Source organism: Diadema antillarum, unplaced genomic scaffold (assembly GCF_040938485.1).
Source record: "Diadema antillarum isolate AM-2024a unplaced genomic scaffold, OU_Dant_1.0 seq00000999_RagTag, whole genome shotgun sequence".
Taxonomy (NCBI): Eukaryota; Metazoa; Echinodermata; class Echinoidea; order Diadematoida; family Diadematidae; genus Diadema; species Diadema antillarum.
The window spans coordinates 406,693-420,957 of NW_027271837.1; the positions used below are offsets into that span (position 1 = coordinate 406,693).

Consider the following 14,265-nt stretch of genomic DNA (forward strand, 5'->3'; position numbering starts at 1 on the left):
ATATAAGCTATGGTGATGGTGATCTCCTGTTCCGGTTGTTGGATGGACCGTTCCCTTGTTTGCTGTTGTACCGGTCTTGTTTAGGGCATTCAGCTTTGGGATTTACCAGTCTGGATACCCGCATTTTGCCAGGGTTGATATCAACTTTCTCTAACTTCGATCGGGTCACAAATAACGCTTTCCGTTCTGTGGAAAAAAAAGAGGTCTGATTACTAACAATTTGTGAGACTCGAAATGTAAGTATTGATTAGGGTGTGTTGGTTTCTGACAGCCTGAAGTTTTCAGGGTACCGTCGCGTCGTTGAGAACATGCACTTCTACGTTCAGAAAGTAAGGCAGGTTTTCTGTCTTTGCAAATCTCCGTTGTGAAAGAGATGCTTGAGTCTACAGAGCTGTTGTGGCTGAGAAAATTTTGTTCTTTACCTTCTTTCAAGATAACAAATGTGTCATCAACGCATCTTAGCCAGACTTTTGGTACGGAATCAGCAGTGCAATATGACAGTGCTGGCGTTTCAAAATCTTTCAAATGTAGATTTGCAACTATGGGAAGTATGGATGGATCCATAGCACAGCATTTTTCCCCTTTTTTATTTTTTTTAATGTAGTGCTGGTCTTTAAAGAAAAGTAAGTTGTGTTTCAACACACTGTTACCGTAAAAAGAGCAGTGACATAATAGGACACAACTATCTCTTCTTTCTCAAACTTGAGGTCTGTGATCTTGTCAGCAAAATCCTGTGTATTGACATGACACGGAGAGTGCCCCACCGAAGGACTGAGAAGCCGAGCAACATGCTTAGCAAGATCTTAGGTGACAGAGTCTATGCTACTCACGATTAATCGTACCGGGATGGGCTCTGGTTTGTTTACTCAAGGTAGACCGTAGAAGGCTGGTACAACAGGTTCCGTAGGTGGTGTGAGGAAACACTTTAGTTCGTCCGATATTCCTCCGTGTTTGTGTAGGTTGTTCACCACAGACACCACTGCTTTCCTGTAAGCGTTGGTGGGATAGTATCCGATTTTCTTGTACGTTTTTTGATCCTTTATTAGTTCGTTGCACTTATCCTCGTAATCCTTACTGTGCAGAACCATCACAAATTTCCCCTTGTCCGCAAAGAACGATGACGATGTCTTTGTCTTTGGCCAGTCTTTCCTAGGCTTGTCCTCTCTACGAGATGTTGGGTTTGGGCAGTTCGGTTCTGCTAAGCAAACGGCTTATGTCGTGACGCATTTGTTCTGCCTCTGCGTGTTCTTATATTCCATTGTCTGATTGCTGATTCTTCGGCCGTGATCAGTTACGAGATAGGTAATTTGCTGGGTGTTACGGCAAAGTTGAGAACTAGTCCTAATACTGCTGGGACGTGGTGGTGCTTAACAGAGAGGCACGTTTGTTGCGACAAGGATTGTCGCCCCCGGCTCGGGGCGACAATCCTTGACGGAGTTGGCGTCACAGATTGTCGCCCCCGTCATGGATTGTCGTCTGGCGGCAATCCGTGACGCTTGTGCAGTTCCCAATTTTTGACCTTGATGGCGACAATCTATGATGGCAAAAAATTTGTTGCGACAAGGATTGTCGCCCCGTCAAAGATTGTCGCCCCGGGTTTGGGGTGGTTGCTCCGGTGTTTAAACTTTGGTGGGATGGTTATGACTGGTAAGTTATGCGTATGTGTGTCTGTGTTTGTGTGTTTGTTGTGAGCTGCATGGTATGTGCTGTGTATGATTTGTAGGTGCGTACAATAAGTGACTTGTGTATGAGTTTCCGTATAGTTGTGTGTGTGTGTGTGTGTGCGTTTGGAGTATAATAATACAATAATATGTAGAAACTGTGCACATGTGGTGGTTGTATAGTGGTAGTGGTTTGTTTGTCTGTGTGTATACGTGTGCCTGTATGCGTACGTCATGAGTATCTGAGGGGTTTGGTGTTCGTGGGCTACGTAGGCCCTATGTATGTGTGTTGTGTGGGAGCGCGTTCGTGTGTCTACGTAATGCCCCAGTCACACAGTGCCTTACGATGGGTTACGTCCGCCGTGGATAGATACGGATAAGTGGACGCAGGTATCCGCAGGGTCGTATGTAGGCGTAACTCTCCGTAAATAATCCGTAAAGAAACGCAAAATGACAGCGCCAAGCCTGTGAAACTTTTGAAATGTTCAAAATTTCGCAGAGGGACTCCACGGATGCAGACTTACGCAAGAAACCGTAATTAAACGTAACTATCCGTAACTGAACGTAACGATCCGTAGCTTGGACGCAGACTATCCGCAAATAGGTTTACCTCCCGTCCATTTGCGTTTATTCCCGTCCACTGTAAGTATCCGAAATTATCCGTAAGTTAACGTATCACAACACTTACGATCGCTTACGGACATTTACGGGCAGTTACGGATGCTGCGGACAAGTGCGTCCTTTGGCGTTTTCCATTTTCATCTCCCATAGGAATAGAGAATAATGGTAAACTACACCACCCGTGTTGCTAAGCTGCAGCGCATTGTATCTGAAGGAATACTGCAACACAGTCCAGAGCGATGGAGTGGCAGAACCGATGCATGGTCGAGTTATGAAATTTCTCCCACAAAATGGTCATTTTACGTGGCACCCATATACAGATGACATCGTTGACCCATGGTGCTGAACTTATTTTTCTTGCACTCTCTGAATGTATGTTATTCGAATCACATTTTGGGTAGGGAATAGGGTTACATCATTTCATTTACTTTTCTGGCCGGGGACGATGTGGGGCAGCAATAAACTACTAGTACATAAAATGAATAAGACTGTATTTCTATAAAGTCTTAACCACTTTACACTCCATGGAATGTGTATTGCATTTTGTATTTTGTATTTTGGAAATGGAGGGGTGCTCTATTCGGGTGCTGTTCGTTATTTCGAAGGTTAGTTATTCCGAAGGTACGTTAATGCGAAACTGCTGCAGGCGCTACTGTGGCAATGAAAATGCCTTCAGCGTGTATGAGCACGAAACTTTAAAGAGGTCACACCAGCGTTGATCTAAAAATAGTATGGGTGTGTCAATTTCAGCGGTGACGCGGGCTAGACGAGAGAGAGACCGAGAGAAAATACATACGATGGAGGTACCCTTCCTAAATGTTATCTGTCTTTGTTCATTTTTTCACTGCAGTCATATTCTTCCATCAGTCTTAACTACAACGTCCATACCACTATTCTTTGTCCCAGAATAAGTTTGGCATGCTTTATGCATGAGCGAATAATTTCCACACGCCGTAAATAATTTGTCAATCGTTAGTTGATTTTAGCGCAAACGAACTGCCATATGCGCACCGCTAATATATACGTAATACAAACACCAACAAACACTCAAACAAATCCTCATAATGCAAATAAACCAACTCAACACTTTTTTTCCTTGATATTTCTTGATTTCATTCAAATCATTCAAAAATCAACCCATTCTGGTTGTAACATGAACAAAAAAGTTACAAATGGCAATTCGAAACACAAACAAATCCATTTATCAATTTATACTACAAATAATCTCACGTCAACATAGATCACTCGATTATAGACCAACCCTACTAACAATTTCTTCACGAGAAAGTTTTGACATGTAGGGCCTACCAAACCTATATCCCTTGAATATATTGGTTTGGATGATGTAACACCTTCTTACTTACAAGGGCATATGCATAAAAAAAAACCAAATACATTATACAAATCTAGAATGAAATCAGTCATAAAAAACCCGAACAACCCCCCTCCCAACCGAAACAAATCTAGGGCCTTCATCTATCGTTAATATTAAATCCTACCAAAATCTGTCATACCATTTATAACTATCCTTCTTCAAATCCAATCCCCAACCCACCAACCCCTGATTAACCAAAACCTAGTTGCATTCCATCACAAGCAGGTTAGTTTTGAAATCCGTTCGACCAGGAGCAGACGTATACCCTTGTGTGTATGTTCTGCTTCAGAAACGGATTTTTAATCTAACATCGCATCGCATCCTGGTCGCTGATGAAGAATGCGATGACTAACCTGTTTGGTGTCTTGTTTCTAAAACATGCGCTTAATTTCCTCGCCAGGATAAAGCGTTTTAATGCCATTTTAGGTTTTAATCTCATTCACTTCTGTTCGTTATTGATCAGTGACTACCAGGAAAGGCTGGTTGACTACGGGAAAGACCGCTGACTATCAGGAAAGTCTGATACAGTATTCCATCACGGACAAGGCACAACTACTGGCTGGGATGTCTCTATGGGGGCCGGAGGTGTGAGTTTGCGACAGTGAAAGACAAGATGAGGTGGGTCTCTGAACCGTTTATCTTCGTGATAGTAAATCTGAGCATGACGTTGGCAATGTAAGTCAATTGAAAAGCTATCAGGGATTCATATTTGTCGTGTTTTTTAACACTGATTTCATCCTTTCATCTTTGGCTCTTCGTGGAGGGAACCAGTCCATGGATGCGTCGTTGCTATGCCAAACGCGCACATACACGCTGCGCGGTTACCATGCACTGTGGCAGCAACTACCAGTCTAGTCGCATTCCATCACAAGCAGGTTAGTTTTGAAATCCGTTCGACCAGGAGCAGACGTATACCCTTGTGTGTATGTTCTGCTTCAGAAACGGATTTTTAATCTAACATCACATCGCATCCTGGTCGCTGATGAAGAATGCGATGACTAACCTGTTTGGTGTCTTGTTTCTAAAACATGCGCTTAATTTCCTCGCCAGGATAAAGCGTTTTAATGCCATTTTAGGTTTTAATTTCATTTTTTCTTCAAATCACATCCCCAACCCACCAACCCCTGATTAACCAAAACCTAAATCATCCCACACCCACATTTACCAACCCACATACACACACACATACACCCACACACATACACACACACACACACACACACTCACACACACACACACACACACACACGAAGGTTCGTTATTCCGAAGGTTCGTTTTTTCCGAAGGTTCATTTATCCGAAACACACAATTCCCTATACCTAGAGGTTCGTTAATCCGAAAATGAGAAAGGGTTCATTAATCCGAACGTCTGTGGCGTTATTCCGAAGGTTCGTTGATCCAAAAATAAAATTCGGAATAACGAACCTTCGGAACAAAGAACCTTCGGACTAAAGAGCCTTCAGAATAACGAACTTTTGCAATAACGAAATGTAACCCCTCCCCACATACACACACACACACCCGAACCAATACCACCTTCCTTCCTGATGAAACGACTTCCCAATGTTGATTCATAAGACATAATGGACCGTATGCAGAAAAGCAGCGTCCGCCCGCACGCAAGCACCACTCCAAATTCATATACAAATCCGCCAAACAAACTCATCAAAGTCAAAGCTGCTCATAAAACCAATGTCAACGTTTATGCCAGCAACAGCTTACTAGGTATCCCTCCCCCACGAGCAGTTAAAAAACACATATGCAAAAAGCTGACATGATAAACACATTCTTCTATCACACATACACACACACACACACACACGCACGCACAAACGGACACTAAATTATCATGTGCGCGCGCACATACACACTTCCTTGAAACCTCACCATGACTTTTTACATGGCATGTTTGCATGGATGTAGCCATGTAAGTTATGTGTTAGTTTATTTCAATGACTATGTCCAGAACGATATTACCCAGCAAAATGTGCTTCGAGGGCGGGCGACAATCCTTGCCGCCAGCCCTCGTCACGGAATGTCGCCAGACGACAATCCGTGACGGGGGCGACAATCCGTGACGCCAACTCCGTCAAGGATTGTCGCCCCGAGCCGGGGGCGACAATCCGTGCAGGGGCGGAAATCCGTGTCGCAACACACGTTGGTTCGAACGAGGCGTAAATGAATCGATTTGGGAACGAATGGAGGAACCCGGCCTCAACAAGAAGGGGGGCCTCCGTTTCAACCTTTCACATGCCTGGGACCGGGATATTCCGAGCCGTCTTTCAGGCACTGGAAGCGCATCAGTGCGAAATATTCCTGCACGACTTACAAGGACCATTCTTACACTTGAAGCACGCCCAAAGAAGCCGATTGGTAATCGGAGAAACGTCGTACTACGTAAGTTTCCATTTCCGTTTTGTGATTTATAATTTTGGAGATTAGTGGAACATATAGGGAATACACACCACCAGGCGGCAAAGAGCATACTTCTTTCTCTTTCCAACGCAGTACTTTCCTCCGGGTGATGGCCTAGACAAACCAAGAAGATGAGTTTTGACGTGGTACAAGAAAATGATTGATGGATAGATACATGAATCAATATTCTATAGATTAATCAAAATGTGTTTTTTTTTGTGATTTTTCTTTACAGTATCCTGCAGGGTTGGCCTATTCAGTTGTATAAAAGTGCTTTTCAAAGCGGCAGTTTTTATTATGTACATCTTGAAAATCCATGGAATATAGTGTGTACGTGAATTACACAAATCAAGTTAAAGGACAAGTTTACCTTGCAGCAATACTAGTAGAACATATCGGACAATCCTTTCAAAAGTTATGATTTTTCTTTAAGTTTCTGCGAAGTCACTGCAGAATGAGAAGACTACTAAAGCTTATGTTGTCACATACGTAAGACGATACAAGCAAAGTATAAAGGGAATTTCAAAAAATTGCATTTTTTTGGAAAAAAAATGCACATTCCCTCGACTTGTCACTGACATAACGATTAGTTGAGGACAATGTTATTCCTCCTGTCTTTTAAAAGAGGCAAGTCTATTGCTATTTCATTTTGTGAGAAAAGTGAAAATATGTCGAATTTGCTTTTTTCATATCGTTTTACACATGTGACATCACAAGCTGTAGTAGTCTTCTCATCCAGCGATGACGGCACTGAAACGTTAAAATTCCATAATTTTAGAACAGATTGTCCGATTTTCCTCAAATTTTCAACAATGTGTCCTATTAATATTGCTGCATTCTCTCTATTGACATGTTTATGAAGGTGAACTTGTCCTTAACTACACTAGAGAGTGAATCAAACAATATACATACATCATGCGGATACACAATCAGAATATCAAATATTATACACTGTGATTGAAGTGGGAAGAAACCCAAATATTTGCATGTATTCAACAAAGGCAAAGAGTGATATTAACATTTTCATTCATTACTAGTAGTCATTTTGAATTTCAAAATTCAATTACATGTAATTTTATTTTCCCTCATAAGATTGTTCGAGAAAAATATTAGATGATACTGTATACCTTGTGCAATACATTTATCATGTGTGGAGCAACGTTGAAAGCTCCCCTTATTCACATTTCTTAATACCATTACTTAAATCTGTTCTGTGGTTGACTATAAATCTACATTTCCAAATCCTACATTTTTTGACACAAAGTAATAATGTTTTGTTATCTCTTTTCGCAATATATATCAAGAAAATAGGCTGAAAAATTAACATCAGACATCACTTATAGGGCCTACCAGCATAAACTCTACAAGGAGATCTATATTTGAGAGTAATAATGATATAGTAAGAATCATATCTTAAAAGATTTTAACGAAAAATCTATGATAATTAGGTAAACTGTAAAGTCTCACATCAGGCCATGTGTTTCTGACCGTTGGCTGAGCATGCTATAGGAGTTTACCTAGGGTTGTCACACTCCCTCTCTCGAAACACTACCCCAGTACCACATGTCAGAGAGCACTCAGACCACTCGCTCCACGAACCCCATCCCCCGTGGATCACTATCTGTGGGTGTTCGTCGATTTCCACACATTCCCCAGAGATACACCACTATCGCATTTCAGAGAAAATGACAAAGAGAAAATTGTGAGTAATCGGTTGCGCATTTTTTAGAGTAGATAGGTGACTCGGGTACAAAAGAATAAATTGACTGATACTGCGTCAGAGAGAATTTAAATTGACATTTACATTACCACGTGCATTTTTATCGATTTGCAAACCAATTAGCATACCTACTTAAACGTCTCCACCATAATGTTGCCATAACAATTGTTCTACGAGACATGATTTCACCTTAAGCACATACATCTAAATTGCAAAGAGTTAATTCCAGAATTTTATGTACTCTTTGCGTGCTATGCTCTGATATAGAAATGCTCTCATTTTCTCCAGTAGCAAATTTGCTGCCGTTGTCAATGTTGTGGCAGTACCTGTTTACTGTCACTTGGTTCTAATATATCACGTGGTCTAATTCCCAGTTCGTCGTACATCAATACGGCTAAACTCATTGATGTACTATCAACTTTGTCAAATGCCCGTTTGGTCAAATCCTCACGTAGTCTCATGCCCAGATAAACTAATTGTCGTTTTGTCTATTGAATGACCGGATTATCTAATTATCATTTCGTCTATTTGTTGTTGTTGTTGTTTTTTCTCATTTCGTCTAATATCACCAATTTGGTGTATTGTCAGTTCATCTAAATTCCATTTAGTCTATGTTTCATTTGGTCTACGGCCATTTTGGCCATTTTGGGGTCACCCCCCATGAGACCGACATTGAAAATAGGTCCATACGTCATACAGCTCACGAGTTATACAGCCCACGAGTCATACAGCCCATGAATTCGACACTTGGCAAATGAAGGCCATGACTTCGACACAACGCAAAAAAAGGGCTCACGAAACCGACAGGACGAACAGCGCCATCTTTATGTCAACTACAAGCATGTATCGGTACAGAGTGTTGCATTAATGACAGAAAAGGGGAAAAGGGGAGAATAACAAGAACAATGAATGGCTTTCCTCATTTCTAGCTAGAAGATGTATGGCCGGCAGGATGTAAGATTGTCCCTTTTCTCTCTTGCTCCACTAGTAGTCACATCCTACCCAACTGCTAAGAAGTTTTTAGAGATCCAATTTGTCTATGTAACTATATAGTTCAATTGACGAAAATATTTTATATCGCAGCGATGTTTTTTTTTTTTGTGTATGTGTATGTGCGCGCTTCCATAGGTAGCCCCACTCATTTAGGGCTCTTATTATTTTGTTTCTTTTTCCGGGTTCTTGTTGCATTTTTGCAGTTTGGTTGTTTATATTGTATTTTGTTTGTGTCAAGGAGCTTGCTAGACCTCTTCCATTCAATTTGTTGGTAAGTTAGCTGTATATTTTAGCGGTTGAATTTTGTATCTTGATACTGTAGCCTACTCTGCATTGACATTTTCAGTGTCCAGTGTTGTACACTTGATCCTACATCTTGTATGTGTAGTTGCTTTGTACTTTCAATAGCACCTTTTGTTGTCAGACCCTACACATGTGTATGTCAATAGCATCACCTCCACAGCAATGGAGGAGGATTAAGATCTGGCGTCTCTGGCATCTCTTCTTTTGTATACCTCTGATTGTATCTCTCTTGAACGTGAACCATGTATTCATGCTGCCAAGTGATGCTTGTAACTGTAATCACAGTCTACTTTCTCCTGTTCATAGGTTTGTCAGACACTGTGGTATACCTATTGCACATTCACATACACACTAACAGAAAGACATATTAACCAATTTCATTCAAAACAGCAATTTTTAAAAAACAACAATAAAAAAATATGACAGCACAAGCTCCGTCCTTGCATCATTACAGATGTACTTGCCCAAAAATAAAAAGAAAATAAATGCACAACTTATCGACCAATTCGGTTTGGGGACTGTTTTTTATGGTAATTTCTAACTGGGGGTTTCAAGTGTGCCTAACAAAAGACAATGTATACACTGACATAGTAACGCACCTGGCTCATTGCATAACCCATTGAAAGTGCTTTTGTTCTTCTTTGGAAACCCCAGTAATGACCGCCATTTGTTACAGTACTCTGAAGTCGGATTCACCTATAAAAGTTGACAACTTTAAAACTACGTTAAAGAATCATTCATATTTCATAATGTTCACCCCTCTGCTTAATAATTTCTTGCTTTCCATAATTTCTTGTCCGCCTTGGACTACTTAACGTAACAATGTTAGAATTTTGAGGCTTGGGTGTTTGTTCCAAGTTCATTGTGTCACTGCCGGCAACCAGACATTGCCTGGTGGGAGTGTTGCTGCGCGGAAAGTAGTAGATGAAGGTTCGAGTTCCATGGTTTCTTTGTTTTTCCAACATGTTTGTAAAGGCCCTGTCACACCTTTCCGGGTAAGCTAAGCGGGCTTGATGCGAGTAGGGATTTTTCCAGCATGCAGGAAAAATTTTGCCAATATCAATATAGCTGGTCAATTCTGCGGGCGTGGAGCGAGCTATACGAGCAAATTGTGTGCATGCTGAGGGTCAGTTACTGCCTTTCTGCTGATTAGGTTAGAGTCGGCTGCGGCCAAGTTAATGACATTCCGTGGGACTTCTGTCATATCAAATTTCTTCAGAGGGGTTCCTTCACCGAGTTGTCACCCTCACTCGCCACCCATGCGCCTGACACGCAGGTCACACGGAATGCACATAAGTAGAACGTAAGTAGCACGGGTCCAGCAGGTAAACCGCAGGCGAAACTCTCCCAAATCCTTGCCCGCCTGCAAAAATTGTCCTGCGTGCTGGAAAATCCCCACACGCAACAAGCCCGCCTAGCTTGCCCGGAAAGCATAAACTTGGCTGCGGGTAAATAGGACCTGCGTGCGCAACTACGGGTAACTACGGGTAAGGTACGTGCTAGGTACTGTCATATGCGGATTCATCTGCAAGGACCTCCGGGTAGCAAAAAAAAAAAATGCTCTGCGCAAGTCGCACGCAAGGCTTGCCCGGAAAGGTGTGACAGAGCCTTTAAAAAGTACAGATAAACAGTTGCGATCTTACAAATTTCATTTGTAGAGGGAGACAAATTGAAAAAAAAAAATCACCCTTCTCCTTAATAATCTCTTGCTTTCATTAATGCCTTGTCCGCCTTGGACTACTTAACATAACAATGTACAAATTTCCGCGCTTGGGTATTTGTTTGCAGTTCATCGTGCCGCTGCCGGCAACTAGGGATAGCCTTGTGGTAATGTCGCTCCCCGGAAAGCAGTAGATGACATATTTCAGTCCAGTGTGTTTTTTTCCCCCGATATGTTTGTTAAAGATTATAGATGAGCAGTTGCTATCTTACAAATCTAATTTGTAGAGGGAGACAAATCGAATAAAACGCACATCTCAACTCTGAATTACAGATCAGCAGTTACGATCTTACAAATTTTATTTGTAGAGGGACACAAATTGAATGAAACGCACACCTCAAGCCAGTTCGTAATTAGCTCATGTACTCATTGGTACAAATGACCTTTCTTTTTTTTTCTCAGTTGGTTAGGCACTTCAATCGCTTTCAAAGCGACATAATACATAATGCCTTAGTCACACAGTGCTTTGCAATGGGTTACGTCCGCCGCGGATAGATACGGATGAGTGAACGCAGGGGGACGCAGCGTGGACGCAGGCATCCGCAGGGACGTATGTAGACGTATCTGTCCGTAACTCATCCGTAAAGAAACGCACAATGACGGCGCCAAGCCTGCGAAATTTTGAAATGTTCAAAATTTCGCAGAGGGATTCTACGGATGCAGACTTACGCAAGTAACCGTAACCAAACGTAATTATCCGTAACTGAACGTAACTATCCGTAGCCTGGACGCAGACCATCCGCAAGAAATTTTACCTCCCGTCCGTTTGCGTTCGTTTACGTCCACCGTAAGTATCCGAAAGTAACCGCAAGTGGGAACACAGAGACTCGTGGGAAGCCACTCAACTCGTGTTGCCAAGCTGCAGCGCATTTACCTGAAGGAATGCTACAACACAGTCGGAGCAGTGGAGAGGCAGAACCGCATGGTCAAATTATGACATTTCTCCCACAAAATGGTCATTTTAGGTAGTACCCATATACTCATGACATCGGTTGACCCTTGGTGCTAAACTTTTTTTCTTGCACTCTTTGAATGTATATTGTTTTCGAAAAGGCAATATTTTGGGTAGGGGATGGGGTGACAGCATTTCATTCACTTTTCTGGCCGGGAAAGGTGTGGGACAGCGATAACTATATAAAATTCTCTATGTCAATGATATGTCAAATTCTTCAAACATCCTCTCTTTCTTATTATTTCCGGATGATAATAATGTGTTTTATCTGATTCTGATCGATTATTGATACTTTAAACGGTGAATTAACGAAGTTACTCCATTGGATAAGAGCGAACAAACTGTCAATAACTTTGAAAAAAAAAAACTAAAAAAAAAAATGTATGCTGTTCAGTAATTCGCCGGAAAATTTACCGAGAAGTATTATCATTACAGAAAAAAGCTCTTCGTGTCATTTGTCACGAATCGTGAAGAAGTCATACTAATAATTTATTTCACGAAAATAATATTTTGAAAATTTTTTACCTTTATCGTTTGCACTTAGGACAATTCATGTATAAACTCACTAACCATTCTCTCCCCTTTGTGTTTGATTCCATGTTCTTAAAGAATGAAACTGTTCATGCATATCCAACCCGTCAATCCCATGAATATCATTTGCCTTTGACTAGGACGGTTTTTGCAAAATCTTTTTTCTCCTTTTCTGGACCAAAATTCTGGAATTCTCTTGACAATAATATAAAAGAAGCTTTAAGTTTTAAAACATTTTCTTTAAAGTTAAAGAATTATTTCAAAACTTCGTATGCAGCAAAATAATTCATTCTTCTTTTTTTTTTTACTTTTGATTTTCAAAATCGTTGTTGCGTCGGTAACCTAACTACTCTTTGTTTATCAGCGAGCCCGTGCTTCTGTGCCTCCAGTGCCCTGGTTAAGACCCACCATTTCCCTCTCCTCTCCCTCCCTCACCCTTTCCACCTCGGACTTCCTACCTTCCTTACTATCTTTCTATCCTCTCATCAATCTTTCCTTATAAGAGAGCCGCTTTGTGTTTGTTAATGTGCGTTGGTATGTGTGCATGTATGTGTGCATGTATGTGTGTATTACACTGTCTGTCTTTTTTTTTTTGTACTACCGTTTAGGGAAATTGTTGTTGTTGTTGTTGTTGTTTTTTGCAATTATATTTTTTTTTTCTGTATGAGGGGACTGCATTCTACAAGCCCTGCTTTTTAGCAGTCCCCTCCATTTCCAGCAATATTGTTTATGCCTTCACAACAGTGACGTAACAGTTATTTGTATCTCTGTTGATAATTTACCTGTATCTCTTTACAATGTTATTCTGTTCATCGCATTGTGGTACTGATTTCCTGACATCTATGTATTCGAGTGTTTCATTGTATTTCTAATTATTTTGTTTGTTGGAAGTGAAATAAATCAACTTGAAAACTGAGAACGAATTTAGTATTTCTCTACCCACTTTACGCTCCATGGAATATGTATTACATTTTTTGTATATATATTGTACTTGGGTGTGGGAGGGGTGTTTGAAAGTCTTGATGTCTTTTTTTCTCTGGAAATTTAATAAGCATTGTTTTATTATAAAAATCTCCTTAACATAACCCAATAAGTCATGAATATCGCTGCACAACGACAACGTAACCACAGTTTGTCTATTCCATGACTGTGAGTAATAGTTTTCTTACTCTAATGTTTAACTTATCGATCTATATTGTATTATATTTGTGGTATAATTACGTTATGTATTCTTTACAATTATGAAGTTTATTCATATTTGAGTTGCACAAATAGATTTTAAACCTCAAATTCAAAATTTCATATATCTTTTATCACTGTAAAGCACATTAAAGGGATAGTACAGTATTGGTGGAGATCAGAAAGGGGCTTTTAACTTTTCGCGAGATACCAAGAAAACACTTATGAAATAGTACGGAGCATACCATTTTAAGAGGAATTCAAAGTTTATTTGATGAAAATCGGGTTTGGAATGACTGAAACATCCAAAAATAAAGTAAAACAAAGCGATAGTAATAAAGTGTGGGTCCCACACTTATTAGAATCGCTTTGTTTTGGATATCTCGGCCATTTCAAAACCAATTTTCATCAAATAAACGTTGAATTCCTCATGGAATTACATGCTCTTTCATATTTCATAAGAGGTTTCTCATTGTCTCACCAAAATATGTTAGAAACCTATGATTAGGTCTCTACCAAAACTATACGATCCCTTTAAAGGATTACGGATTTTTTCACAACTTGTACGTAATTCAATTTCAGTTTTCCCAAGTCATGCCAGTGTACAATGTAAGACAGTCCAATATGTGATAACCTTGCTGTCATAGTACACTAACTTAGCAGGGATCGTCACAGAAAACAACACTGTCCATAATCATTTATAACAATCTGTAACTATCCGTAACTAGCCGAAAATATCCGCAACTCTCCGCAAGTGTTCAGAACTATTATGTGCCAATTCGTAAGAATATCCGC

At 40.5% G+C, this 14,265-nt stretch overlaps 1 protein-coding gene across 1 annotated transcript in view; it reads right to left on the minus strand.

Annotated features, from left to right (window-relative positions):
- LOC139742442 (A disintegrin and metalloproteinase with thrombospondin motifs 7-like) overlaps window positions 1–14,265 on the minus strand; it is a 177,026-nt gene that overhangs the window by 92,005 nt on the left and 70,756 nt on the right. The window contains exons 11-12 of the mRNA XM_071652981.1: window positions 7,590–7,738; window positions 6,123–6,186 (exon numbers count right to left, since the gene is read on the minus strand). Coding sequence (XP_071509082.1) covers window positions 6,123–6,186; window positions 7,590–7,738 — 213 coding nt within the window. The remainder of the gene's footprint in view (window positions 1–6,122; window positions 6,187–7,589; window positions 7,739–14,265) is intronic.